General features: G+C 38.5%; 1 protein-coding gene across 1 annotated transcript in view; it reads right to left on the reverse strand.

Moving 5' to 3' along the window:
- Nucleotides 1-14826, reverse strand: part of LOC101423803 (uncharacterized) — a 446281-nt gene that overhangs the window by 296402 nt on the left and 135053 nt on the right. The window contains 3 exon segments of the mRNA XM_071210051.1: nt 1120-1437; nt 1530-1838; nt 6175-6489. Coding sequence (XP_071066152.1) covers nt 1120-1437; nt 1530-1838; nt 6175-6489 — 942 coding nt within the window.

Raw genomic sequence — 14826 nt, forward strand, 5'->3', positions numbered from 1 at the left:
TGGGGAAAGAATCGGAGTCCTGTTATATGGATATCCTTTCAGCAAAGGATCAGAGACCTTTCATATGGCTATCCTTATAAAAATACAAAACTTGATCCCTATCTCACACTATACATAAATACCATTTCTAGAAATAGTGTACAATTCTATGCAAAAGAAAAATAATTAAACCTGTAAAATACTGTGTGAGAACATCTTCAGAATCTTGAGGTAGGCAAAAGTATCTTAAAAAGGAAATAAGAAGTATTAAAGGGACAGAAAAAAGTTGATAAATTGTGCTTGATTAAAATTAAGAACACAGCTAATTAAAAACACGATTAAGAGGTGAAAACCAAAGCTATGGATTAAATACACAGAATAAATACATGCACATTTGATCCAAAGGTTAATGTCACAATTATTTGAAGCATCATTAGTTGTAATTGTCAAGAATTGACGATTTCATTAGTTGAATGAATCAATACATTGTCATGTGGTCATTCAATGGAATATTTATCACAATAATAATCAATAAAACACTGCTCTAAACATCAATATAGATGAACCAGAACATAATTTTCAATCAAAGAAGTTAAGCATAAAAGAGACCATACTGAAGGATATTAGACTATGTTGGGAAAAAAATCAGCAAAAATATTGAGTCAAAGGAGTTACACACAGGACAGAATAAGTACATGGCTTTCTATAAAGTTCAGAAACAGGAAAAAATATTTTGAGGTAGCAGAGTTTAGGAGAGTGGTTTCCTTTGGAGAAGAGGAGGGCACAGTGATTGCTGGGGTGGGCAGGTGGCTTCTGGGTGCAGCTGACACTCACTTTGTTAACTGGGTTGTGATTACAGGACTGTGTTTGTGTTATTATAATTCATTGTGCTAAATGCTGATTGTTTATACTTTTCTCTTTAAAATATATTTAAATATAGTTAACAATGTTCATTAAAAAAAAAATAGAATAGCTTTTAACACCCTGGCCCTAAATGACAGATGAATGAACAATGAGAAGAGCCACATTTCACCACGGCATGCCCCACTTTTGAAGGCAGCATTTGCACACACTCTGCTCATCTGGGCATTTCACTCAAGGGGCCTTCTGAGTACCACTTAGTCTGTACCTGTCTCTTACCTGAGCAGATCACAGAGGCCGTGTTTCCACGGGTACAGTCAGGGATCCCCAGGGCAGTCACAGGGCATTGCCACAAAAAGGACTCAGCCCCTGAGCAGTGAAATCGGTGTTTCCAGACCCCATCATCTCCTTCCACAAAGTATGCTCCTTCTGGGGTAGAACTGGCGACTCCACAGCCAAGCTGACAGCAAACCACATTGGCATTGGCCATGTCCCAGTGGGAGGCACAGAGTGCTCTCCAACCTCCAGAAATATTCATCTCCACTTGTCCCTCACACTGAGAGCTGCCGTTTTTCATGAGCCGCACTTCTGTGTACTCTGGCAGGAGAAGACAGGGATTCAGCAAAACCTCGTGTTCTTCTTACGCAATAAGCTATGGGGGAAGGTCAAATACTTGCTGTGAGTCTCACCTGAACAGACAATGTGAACTGCCCCACTGTGGTGACAATTGTCTCCAGGGCAGGGCACTTTAGGGCAGAACCAGAGCTCCTGCTCCTGTCCCTTACATCGGAATCCTTGAGCCCAGACCTGATCTTCAGCCTCTCTGAAGGGCACATCCCTCACTACAGACACAGCCTTGCCACACTGCAGCTCTGCACAGATGACCTGGGCAGTGGGCAACGTGAAGTTCTTGTCAGACACTGGAGTCCAGTCTCCTCCAGAATGCACTTCCACTCGCCCTGAGCAGGGCCCAAACCCTCCAGTCAGGTGCACAAATCCTAAGGGAGAAAAAACAAACCCAGGGAGTGGTCATCATCTTGGCTTGGCATTTGGAAGAGCATCTTACAAGCAGTGATGTGAAAGGCTCCACTCCTACCCAGGGATCGGGCATGGGGAGAGGATTCAACAGATGGTATCAGACTATGTCATCCTCCAATGAGTTGCTGAAGAGAGGGAGGGATTTTTAGGGTCAATTCAGAACTGCTGAATGACAGGAATATATCCTTTGTAGTCAGCTAAAAAAGTGAATTCCTCTTCCGAGGTTTGATACTCAGGCAATCCGCTGAGAACATTCATTTTGTGAATTTTACTCTAATCGCTTCCCTCTTAAAGGAGTTAAGATCCCACTGGCCCAGGCCAGGAGCAGAACAATGAAGCCAAAAATTGCACTGGGCAATTTATGTTTTTCTCAGAAATCCTTCCAATTTTCATCAAGGAAGATGATGCACAAATCCCTTGGGAGGCTTCTATATTTTCCTGAAGGTTGGGCATTATCTCAGAACTTAGCAAGGAGGTAGTGCTATTCAATCAAGTTTGAGTCATTGGACCAGTATTTTTGAAAGTTAGAAATATGCCATTTACTACTGAAAATGCTTGGGCTATCTAATGAAGACAATCAGGGATTATAGGACTGAAAGAAATTGCAAAGTAGGTGGACGTTCAAACTTGGGTGCCAAAGTGTGAAGAGCAGAACCAACTGAGAGGTAAAAAAAATAATACAAATCCAACAAACAAAACAGGACATCGAGTATAAGAGGGTAGAGACCTATCAGGAAGAGATGCAAGTTTAGAATGTCATCTTTCCAGAGGTGGAATTCTGACAGCTTTTTCTCCCATCCTATCCTCAAGTGACTCACTAATGGGAAAATGGTAGAAAGACTGATGGCTCAAAATAAGAAATACTTTCATTACAACCAGTCCACTTCTATGGTTTCACATTTTATTTTTTGGATACCATTTCATAGTGACTAATTTGAAGAATTTCTTAGGTATCAATATGAAATAGAAGTTGTATACAGGTGAGTCTGGATGTTCAGAAAGCTCAAAGTGTTAAAGGACTGGGGGAAGGGGGCCAGTAGTCCTCCACATTTTTCTTGAACCTCTGGGATTTGTCCATGAACCTTGGTGAGGTTCTCAGTGGGAGTTCACAAATGCTTGCTTTGCACCAGCCAACTAGATGGTGAAATGAGACCCTTGTCACAGTTAAGAAGTGCATGGCTTGCTTCCTGTTGTATTCTGATTCCCAAAGGCATTAATTCTGTCTTTGGCACCATCAAGACAAAGCACAGCATCCAGTTTGTGGATTGATGTCTCACTGGCTTCAAGGCTGGCATTTCCAGACCCCACTGTAGTACCTGGTGGAGAACTGGCCAAGGCCCAGTGGGCTGTGTGCATGCTGAACAACACCATAGACATTGCTCAGGCCTGGGCTTGCTTGGACTGCAAGTTTGACCTGATGTTTGCCAAGCATGCCTTTGTTCACTAGTGTGTGGGTTCAGGGATGGAGGAAGGAGAGTTTTCTGAGGCCCGTGAGGACATGGCTGCCCTTGAGAAGGGTTATGAGGAGGTTGGTGTGGGTTCTGTTGAAGGAGAGGGTGGGGGAGAAGGAGAGGAACATTAGTACCCATTTCTATCCTTCCTACAGCATGTCACATCCCCAGCAGTTCAGCTTGTATGTTAGCTGACAGGCATTTAAGCTGTCTGATTAGATTGTCTTCATTCCAACCTGTGATCATGTCTCAGTTTTTCATGTGTACCTATAAAGTTTTCGATCATGTCTCTAAGTAAAGGCTTTAAGAAAAACAAGGAAAGCAGAAACAACAACATAAACACCTTACAAGGTAGCAACTAATCAATACAAGGTTTAAATCTACCCATTGAGTGCTCATTGAGGGCAAGAATTAGGTTGATCTTTTTCACTATTTTATCTCCAGAAACGACTTCAGTTTCTGTATCATAGTATTAACTAATTACATTTTTTAAATGAATGAATAAAACTTCAATATTACCCAAATTCCACAAATTATATTTATTTCCCATTTAGATATGAGAAAAAGGCCTACTAAATAGTGATGAGTGAGGTGAAAACCACTCTTCACGTTCACTATCTTTTTTCTTTTTGTTTTTTTCAGTGGTACATTTCTATCTCTTAAGAATACTGGTGGCATAACTTGATTTAGATTAAATAGTACTACCTCTTTGCAAAGTTCTGAGATAATGCCCTAATTTTCAGTATAATATAGAGCCCTCCAAGGAACTTGTGTGTCATCTTCCTTAATGAAAATTGGGGGCATTTCTGAGAAAGAGATAGCTCACCCTCTGCAGTTTTACTCTTGGCAGGGGCCAATGGATCTGAGATCTTCAATTCTTTGTCAGGGTAGCCTTCTATTTGAATCCTGTAAATCTGTCTGTGCATCCTGGAGAATGGAATCCGTCAGGTCCTGAGCATGATTTGAAAGGCCTGAGGTAGTCAGCACATACCTGGAATGAGCATGTACTGTGGTCTCCTGAAACAATGTGTCTTCTCCCTCTGAAGTGTAAACAATTCCTGCTCTGAGTTTTGAGACATAACGCAAAGCAACATACTGTCTAGCTTTATTGAGACATAAAACATTAACTCTAAAATGCAGAATATATATTAATCAGGACTCTCTTGCAAATGACAGAAACCCTACTTTATGAGGTTTGGTAACAAAGCTGGCATGGCTGATGGAAAAGCTGGTTTCCCAAAGGAAAGCTTGAGGAATCGGAACCAAATGCTTCCATGACTTTCCCTCCCTGAATTCCTTTCTAATCCGTGCTTCTCTTCATTCATCTCTGTTTTTTAGAAAAGCCTTCTCCTCACAGCTGATACTCCAGACACTGGCCTTGCCTAGTCCTCTACCTCCTCACACTGATCTACAAGAAGAGAGTAAATTCTGGGCCAGGACTTCTATGTGTCCTGCCTGTGTTATGGGCCCTCCCCCGAGACACACAGCAGGCAGGTGGAGGAGGTAGGAAAAAGGTGTCTGAAGGCAATATTGAGAATTCAATTTAATGGCGTTTTATTCAAAATCCAAACGTCTTTTCAGAGTGTGCCATGTTCTGGGAACTTTGATATGTGTATTGGAAATGTAAATTGCAACAAAACACATTTTTTATCCTGTCTTCTAATGGGAGAGACAAAACGTAGGCAGTTTAAAGTTCTGTGAAAAATTTATGATAGCCCTTGATATCTAAAATAAAGGAAAACTGCTACTTGTGAGAAATGATTTTTAATATGCATCAATCCTGTAAGACAAGTTGGAAGTTACAGCTTGGTAGGTCCTTGTCTGGTCTCGCTGATATAGTTATCCTATGTTCTCAGGCAGGTTACTTAATCAAATTTCTTCATCATTCAGAACTCCTCCATATTTCCACTTTGAGCCTTACCACTTGGGTCTTCTCTGTCTCTACAATCAGCCTCCCAGAACTCACATTGTGTACACAGGGCATTGCAGGCCACACCTGGTCCTCTGTCCTGCTCAGAGAATAATTTATGTGCCTTTTGTCAACTCCCATTGCCATTCCCTCCTCACCTCCAGCTACTCTAAGCCTCTTCCACTCTCTTCAAAAGTTCTATTTGTCCCCTTACCTCCTTCTTTCTAAACTCCCAAATATACTTCTCTTACTTTATTGAAGCCATCAGGTACAAATACCATTATCTCCTACCATAGAACACACAAATTAATATTTTATTGCATCCACCAATAACTTTCCAGTTCATGCCTGGGTTTCTCTCCAAAGTTTGAATTTATATGGATGGTGTTTTAAGGAAAAAAGAGAAAGAATATTTTCAAGTAACAATGGGAGAAAGAGAACCCTACAACTTGGAGCATTTTATCTAGAACCCTCTGGTCCTTCCACTAAATGTATGAATCTACAAAGGGGACTTGCAATTTGACACAAATCTCAAAATTTCTCTGTGGTGGTTTAACTGTATCCCCTGTGCTTCTCTGTTAACTCAGTGCAAAGCTATGTCTCACCTTACATATAGGAACACTCAATTCAGAAACAACCGGTCCTCAGAATTGAAAGGAAAGTACCACCTCATTCTTGTCTCTCCTCTGAGAGTCTCAAGTCAGAAAGGGAGTGTGTGTGGTGGTTTGTGAATGTACACTCTTACAGAGTAAATTATAAAAAACAAAATCATGAAGCTTGATTTTAATTGAGGTGATAACAGAATGAACTATTTTAGACCAGCAGTTGAGACTTGCAAGAGGGAAGTAAAGAGGCTCATCATTCTGCTTTAAGAGGAGTTCAGATACCTGGTTTAGATACCACCGTCCAAGCTAGTGGCCAATGCACTGACCTTACCTGAGCAGATGACTCCTGCGTCATTCATGTGATTGCAATGATATCGACCCAATCTCACAGAAGGGCAATTCCACACGTGAGACTCCTTTCCTGTGCACTTCAGGTTGTGCAGCCAGACGTATCCTGATCCCTCCCCAAAGTGAGCTGAGTCTGTGGCACTGATGGCCACTCCACATTCCAGCTGTCTGCACACCACGTGGGCATCATTCAGGGTCCACTGGTAACCACAGATGGTGCCCCAGGAGCCCTGGTGAAGGACCTCCACTCTTCCAGCACAGCGACCGCTGCCGTCCACCAGGCGGAGCTGGTTGCTCCCTGAAAGAGAGAGTCAGATCAGTGCGGACGTTTTACTAGGTTGGGAAGAGTGTTTCCTACCTGTGGGACAGCTTAGCTGTGTAGTTGGTAGCACTCTTTTCAGAAGTCACAGAGCCTGTGGGATCAGACACCAGTTCATTGCACCAGGGCACTAGCTGGTTCTGGTGTCAGGCAGAAACATCATGACCAGTGATTAGTAAGGTTAGAGAATAGGAAGTAGAATTCAACTAAATAATAATAACAGACTCCTCTTGAAGGCATCTGAGAAGAAAGCTGTAACTTGGGAGTGATACTTTTAACTTAAGCAGTACCTTCTTTATGGAGAGTTCTGCTTTTGACGATGGCAAACGTGCCTGTTTTAAACAAACCATTCCACAGAGAATGACTTCATACAAGTTGCAATATATGGACACTGGTTGGCAGCATTTAGAACTTTCAAGGCAGCAAGAATCTTTGGAGCCAAACTCTCAGAAGTAAAGGACAGAAATGGAGCCTTTCCCCCCTGAACCATTCAACATTTCAAAGGCAAGAGCTGAGAAACACAAAAGTTCAACAGAGATTTTGCCAGAGTCACTGGGTTGGGAGAATAAAGTATTATAATTTAAAGTTTGGTAAGAGGAGGGATGCTGTTAAATAACCAGAAAACTTGTACCCTAAGAGGAAGAGTGCTATTCCTCATAAGGATGGAAGCCCAGCTTCTAATCCCTTCAGTTCAGTTTAAATAAAGGGGATCTGCCCCTAAATCAGGTGCCTGGAAGAAACAAAATAAAATCCTTTCTGAAGCGTTTATACAGTTTTTAATCTATAATGTCTATCAATAAAAAATACTCAGAAATACAAAAGAAAGGAGAGATTTGACCAAAAACCAAAAGGAAAAGGGATACATTAGAAAGCAACTCACAGGGTTGACATCTTGCTATTGGAGTTATTTGACTCGTACTTAAAACCATGAGTAAAATACTGAAGGATTTAAATGTCAAGATTGGTAATTTGGCAGAGGAATGATATCAAAGAAGCTATCATATCCTCAAAATGTCAATAACTGAAATTAAGAAATCAAAGGGCGAGTGTAATAACACTTAGGATTTGCACAAGGTATAATTAGTAAAATTGAATATTGATCACAAGAAAATACTGGGAATAAAGCACAGAAAGACAGTTTGTAAAACATGAAAAGAGAATAATTGGGGAGGCTATTAGCTTTGAAGAGTAGACAACTGAATTAAACTAAAATGGTCTAATGAGCAGTCTGAGATTGAAGCTGCTATCTAGGTCCTATAAGTTAGTCTTTTGATTTGTAAAATTTTGCATAGGTTCTGCAAAGAATGTACTAGAAACATCAGAATATCCACTCTGAGCACTTGAAATGTCTTTCTATGAATGATGATAGCCAGGTAGTTCAAAGAGTCACTCTAGTGGGCCAGTAACTGGATTGATTTCTTAAAAATGCACCTACTTCCTTGCCATTGCTCTGGGGGTTAGATGGATTATAACAAAGGGAATGGTTAGGAACTGGTGTGAGGTCATCAGAAGCCCTAGGTAGCAGCTGTCAATCCGGGTCCAATCAGAATTGTTCTTGGTGTGATCATTCAGAGCTGAAAAAGTTATCATAAGACAGGCTGTGGTTTACCTCAGAATGCTTCACTTATGATTCTAGACTTCAGATTCTAAATCTGGCCATTAATTAAAAATAGTGTAATCCTTTTTGAATAGTTTGGTCAACCTTACATGAGAGATGATGTCAGATGATATTGACCATAGCCAAATTTCATTAAAAATCACAGAATATTGCTTCTCTCCCTGCCACTGCCCCCAATTCCCCCCGCCAAAAGAGTCTAGTCTCTGCTGGGTCTTCACATGAAGAGCAACTATTATTCAAAAGTTGGAGTCTGGTGTATGCTGGGAAAAACAAAACATCATGTATTTTTTAAACTTTATTGAAGTATATCACTCATACATAAACATACATAAACAATAAGAGTTTAGTAATAGTTGTGAACTTAGAAAACAAACATATATAACATCATACAGGACTTTTGCACTTCACCTTACCACTAATACCTTGCATTGTTGTTAAACCTTTTTAACTAATGATTAAAGAGCATTGTCAAAATATTACTACTAACTAGGAACCATGGATATAGTAGGTGCTATTAACTGTGGAGGCTCAAGCTGCCCTCATTGCCCCAGGGATCGATGAGACCTCCCAACTTTCTCTTTTGTCTGTGGTAGGGACAGAGTCACAGCTGTGTGGAACAATCAATATCTTGCAGCCCTAGACTCTAATTGCCCAGAAAGACTGATGAAGCTTCATATTCCTTTCTCCCTGGCTTGGGCAGGTTTGGAGATGCAGGTTCAGGCAGCAATCTATGTACTGCAGGTCCAAGATGAATGTGGTTGACCTGACAGACTTCCTATTTTTCAGTCTGTGCCAGTCAAATGTACCTGCAGTTATCTGGATAGGCTGGTGCAAGGCCTGCCAGCCTCCTTCTTAACAGAGGTGGGCCTGATGCCTTGGTGGGGCTGCAGGTTAATCTGGGTGAAAGAAACTGGTTCCTACCATCACTGTGATTTTCAGTCAGCCCAGGTTCCCCTCAGGCAGGGGGTGGAGTCAAAATGATGGCCACCCCACCTCTTTCCAACCTGCACAAGTTCAAATTTTAACTGTTCTTAGGGTTATACTCTAGCCAGCCGAATCCCCCAATCAGTAGCTGAAATCTGTGGCCAACTGTCTCCTCATTCCATTTTTGGGAAATAAACTTCAAATTCCAGCCACAGAGTAGTTCCTCCACTGGCTTGCGCTGTCAAAGTAGGATGAACTCCAGCTTCCATGGCTTGGCCAATGATTTCCTGGAGAGACTGGTGCAGGTCCCCCAGCTTCCTCCTTGTTCTAGTTGGGGCTGGGGTTTAGGCTATAGGTGCAATCTGATCTGGATGGAAAGAAGCTGGTCCCTACCAGCGCTGTGATTTTCAGTCTACTCCACTTCCCCTTTTGCCAGGCATGGATTTAGATGGTACCTATTGGCCTCTTTCTGGCTTGGATATACGCAACATTTAGTTGTTCTCAGGATTATACATTAGCCCCCTCAATTTACTCATCTATAGCTGAAGTTGATGCCCAACCATCTCTTCCTCCCCCATTTTTGGGAAGTGAAGATTGCAATTCCAGCCACGGAACAGCTCCTGAGGCAGCTTGTGCCTCCAGTGGAGCATGAGCACTGGCCTCCATGTCGTGGAGTACTCTATTTATAAATCTTCTCTGCAGATGGGCAGTCTCCTCTTTCCACTCTTTTAAGGAATTTTCAGGATACTTTTCTGGTCTCCCCCAAGCAGGTGCTTCAGCTAGTTCCAGATGGCTCTGGGTGTTTACTCACTTCCCTGTAGCAGGAGCTGACTCTAGGAACTCCTTACTCTGTCGCCATCTTGCTGATTGTCTAACATCATGTATTTCTAATCCTGCTACAGAGCAGAGATAGGTTATATTTATGCTCTGAAATCACTCAGATGATTTGGACAGGCCCATTGTCTTACTTATTCTCTCCTTATTATACATGATAAAAATGTTGGAAAGCAATGTCAAATAACTTGTCATCAATGTTGCTTTACTATTACTTTAAGTAAAGGGTGAAGTACAGAATCAAACCTATAACTATTGCTTCCATGAAGAATGGAGGAGTTCCCAGTAGGCCAATGCTCCTACTGCGTAAAACTAAAACAGCTGGATAACGTAAGAGGAAATTAAAGGTTTTAGGCATTTATGGATATAAGACAGACTAAATGTACTAAAATTCCAAAGAGTGCCAATCATTTCAGAGTTTCATCATGGATCAATAGCTTCTTCTTCTCTTAAGGAAATTTCCCTACTCAGTGCATGAGATAATGACTGAGGATAACTGCTTTTGGATTAGAGAACCCAGTATATTTAAGGTTGATGTGATAAAATTGGGGTTTTCAGACCACTATCGCATGGCAGGTTTTCTTTCAAATATATTTGCCCAATATTGAAACTGTGAAAGGCAGGAGGCTGAAGTACTAAGCCAAACACCTTGAAAAGTAACTAGGATATTCCCTCATTCTCTTGATGCTGAGCACCCAAAGCACCCCAGACTCTCAACTGAAAGACCTGAAAGTTCACTATCTCGTGATGCACGACTGGTGAAAAGAACAGATCGTTAAAGTCACTTGGGACATACTCAAGAAGAGTAACATGCAGCAATGGAGTCCTAGAAAAATGGACAGAGAGAACAGGACAGGAGAGGAGGTGGAGAGGAAGAGAGTGATTTGCAGCAGAAATAATATTTGAAGAGAAAATGGATAAACATTTTCTCAAAGAACCCCAGACATATGAAGTCACCCATAAATAGGCACATGATAGTAAAGCTTCTGAAAATCAAAGGAAAACATGAAAATATAGAATAGTAAAATTATTTACTCTAAAAGAGAAAAAGGGTCAATTAAAAGCCAATGGTAGAGAGAGGTTCTGATGGGAGGATGTGGGAAGAATAGGTGGAAGATTGGACATTTATAGGGCATTGGGACTGTTCTGCATGATTTTTTAATGATGGATACAGCCCATTATACATTTGTCCAAAGCTACAAAATTAGATGGTACAAAGTGTAAACCATAATGTAAACTATAGATCCTAGTTAATAGTGATGCTTCAATATTTGTTCATCAACTGTAACGTAGGTTCCACACTTATATAAGATATTATTGATAGGGGAAATGTGAGAAGGGAGAGGGTGAGGTATATGCAAATCTTATATGTTCTTGATGTAACTTTTCTGTAATCTACGATTTCTTTAAAAATAAACAAAAACCCCAACATACAAAAAACAAAGCAAATGTCAGATAGTAACCCATTTGATGTAAATGAATTAGATACTCCAAATAAAAACCAATTGAGTTAAAACAACAAAATTCAACCATATGCTGGTTGCAAGGTACTCACCTTATATATGAGGGCAAAGAAAGAATGAAAGCAAAGTGATGGAAAAAAAAATTTGCTATGCAAACACTAACCAAAAGACAACTGGTTTTACAAGCCTAATATCAAAGTAGTCTTTAAAGCAAATTGTATTAATTCAAAGTATATGAAAGAATATAGTAGATGTAAAATAACACAAACAACAAATTAACATATTTAACATATTTAGAGCACTGAATCCAACAATGAAAGCATTCACTTGATTCTGAAATTCGGATTGAACACTTAGTAAAACTGACCATATGATGGGCCCAATATTTTCAGATAACTGAATTCAAGCAGAGCATTTCCTCTTACCACAGTGGAATTAAATTGGTGATTAAAAAGGAATACAGCTAGAAATTCTTAAATGTTGGGAAATTAAGCACCCCTTTTCCAAAAAATACCTGGGTCAAAGAAGAAGTTTTTAAAATTAGAAAATGTGCATAATGATAATGAAGATTTATTGCAACTAAACTTCTCTAATGCAGCCAAAGCAGTGACTAAGGGAAAATTTGTAGCCTAGAATGTATGGGTTAGAAAAGAAGAAAGACTGAACATGAAAAAAATGTAGGTGTCCATGTAAGAAATTAGAAGATAAACAAATAAATCAGAAAGGAGAACTAATAAAGAAAGAACAGAAGTTAATGAAATTGTAAACAAACAGGATAGAAAAAAGAAAGAAAAATCCCCCCAAATTTGGTTTAAAATATTAATAAAATTGATAAGTATCAAGGAAGACTAATCAAGAATAATCAAGAGTAAACCAAATTATCAATACCAGGGTAGTATATTCGGAGTTGTACAACCATCACCACAATCAATTTTAGAACTTTTTCATCACCACAAAAAGATACTCCATTATGCTCAACTTTTCATCCGTATCTAATCTTAGACAATGATAATCTACTTTATGCCTATATATTTGTCTACTCAGGACTTTTTATATACAGACAATCATACAATATGTGGTCTATTGTGACTTGCTTCTTTAACTCAGTACGTTTTCAAGGTGCATGCTATGTATCAGTACTTCATTCCATTGTATCACCATACAATATCCCATTATATTTCCCATTCATGTGTTGATGGATATTTGTGTTGTTTCCACTTTTTTGGCTATTTGAATAATCTACTATGAATATCTGTGTACAAGTTTCTATGTGGACATAGGTTTTCATTTCTCTTGGGAATGGAATTGCTGGGTCATATGATTACTCTATGTTTAATATGGTGAGCAACTGCCAGCTGTTTCCAAATTGGTTGCACCATTTTACATTCCCATCAGCATTGTATGAGGGTCCTAAATCTCTGCATCCTGACCAACACTTGTCATCATCTGTTTATTTTAATATAGCTATATTGGTGGATGTGAAGTGTAATCTCATTTCAGTTTTGTTTTGCATTTCTCTAATGGTTAATGATTTTGAGCATCTTTTCATAGGGTTATTGAGCATTTGCATATCTTCTTGAGTAATGTCTATTCATATCCTTTGGCCATTTTTTACTTGTGTTATTTATCTTTTTTATATGGACTTGTAAGAGTTAATTATATATTTTAAATACCAGTCCCTCTTCAGATATATGGTTTGCAAACATCTCACATCCTATAGGTTGTCTGTACACTAGCTTCATGTTGTCATTTGAAGCATAACATTTTTAATTTTGTTGAAGCTCAAATTACCCATTCTTTTCCTTGGTTCCTTGTGTCTTATTTAAGAAGACTTTGCCTAACTTGAGGACATCAAGATGTATGTTATGCTCTCTCGTAAGACATTTATAATTTTAGCTCTTACGTTTAGGTCTTCGATCCATTTTGAGTAAATTTTTATTTATGGTGTGAAGAAGGGATCCATTTTCATTCTTTTGCACGTGGATATTCAGTTGTCCTCACACTCTTCGTTGAAAAGACTATTTTTTCCCATTGAATTGTTTTGGCACCCTTGTCAAAAATGTGTTGAATGAATGTCAAGGTTTATGTTAAGACTCTCAATTCTATAGCTCTCTTGATATCTCTGACTGACTATTTCCATGTGAATATTAGAATCAGCTGGTCAATTTCTGCAAAGAAGCTAGCTAGGATTTTGATAGAGATTGCCCTGTATCTTTCTCAATTTAGGAAGCATTGCCATTTTAACAACAATAAATCTCCTGATTCATGAACATGTGATGTCTTTCCATCTATTTAAATTTTATTTAATAGTTTTCAAAAATATTTTGTAGTTTTCAGAGTATAAGTTTTGCACTACTTTACAACATTTATTCTTACATTTTTTATTGTTTTTGATGTTATTGTAAAAGGACTTGTCTCTTTTATTTCATTTTGGATTATTCATTGTATGAGAATGGAAATACAATTGATTTTTCTATTTTGTGTCTTTCAGTTTGCAACCTTGTGTCCATCATTTATTAGGTATACTAGAGATTTTGATGTGTATTAACTTAGGAATCTGCAAATAGAAGAAGTTTTACTTCTTTTCTAATTTGGATGCCCTTTATTTGGTCTTCTTTAAATGTCTTAAAGTGGAATGTTAGGAGATTGATTTGAGATCTTTCTTTTTTAATATAAGCATTTACAGCTGTAATTTTTTTCTTAGTACTGCTTTAGCTCCATCCCACACATTATGGTATGTTGTACAGTCATTTTCCTTAATCTCAATGTATTTTCTAAATTCCTTTGTGATTTCTTCTTTAATCATTGGCTACTAAGTAGTATATTGTTCAAGTTACACATATTTGTGAATCTCTCAGATTTCTTTGTAATTTTATTCTATTGTGCTGGGATTACATACTTTGTATACTTTAAATTTATTGAGGCTTGTTTTATGGCCTGGCATATGATCTATCCTGGACAATGTTTCATGTATTCTTACAAAGAATGGTATTCTTCTGGGGTCGCAGGGAATATTATATAGGTATCTGTTAGGCCTATTTAGGTTATACTGTTTTTCACATCTTGTATTTTCTTGTTGATCTTCTGCTTAGTTGTTCTATTACTAAAAATGGGTAAAGTAGTCCCAACTAGTGTTCTTGAATTGAGTATTTCTTCCTTCATTTGTGTTAATTTTTGCTTCATGTATTCTTTTTTCTGGTTAGGTGCATATATATGTATAGTAGTTATGTATCTCTAATGGATTTTATCCATTTATTATTAAAAAAAGTTCCTCTTATCTATAGTAAAATTTTTCATTTTAATGTCCATTTTGTCTGATATTAGAATAATCACTTCAGCTGCCTTATGGTTGCTGTTTGCATGACACATCTTTTTCTTTTTTTTTTTTTTTTTTTTTTTTAATCCTTGTGTTATATTTTTTTTTTTTTAATTTTTTTTATTTTTTATTGACTTTGTAATAATATTACATTAAAAATA

The sequence above is a fragment of the Dasypus novemcinctus genome, chromosome 20 (genome assembly GCF_030445035.2).
Source record: "Dasypus novemcinctus isolate mDasNov1 chromosome 20, mDasNov1.1.hap2, whole genome shotgun sequence".
Lineage (NCBI taxonomy): Eukaryota > Metazoa > Chordata > Mammalia > Cingulata > Dasypodidae > Dasypus > Dasypus novemcinctus.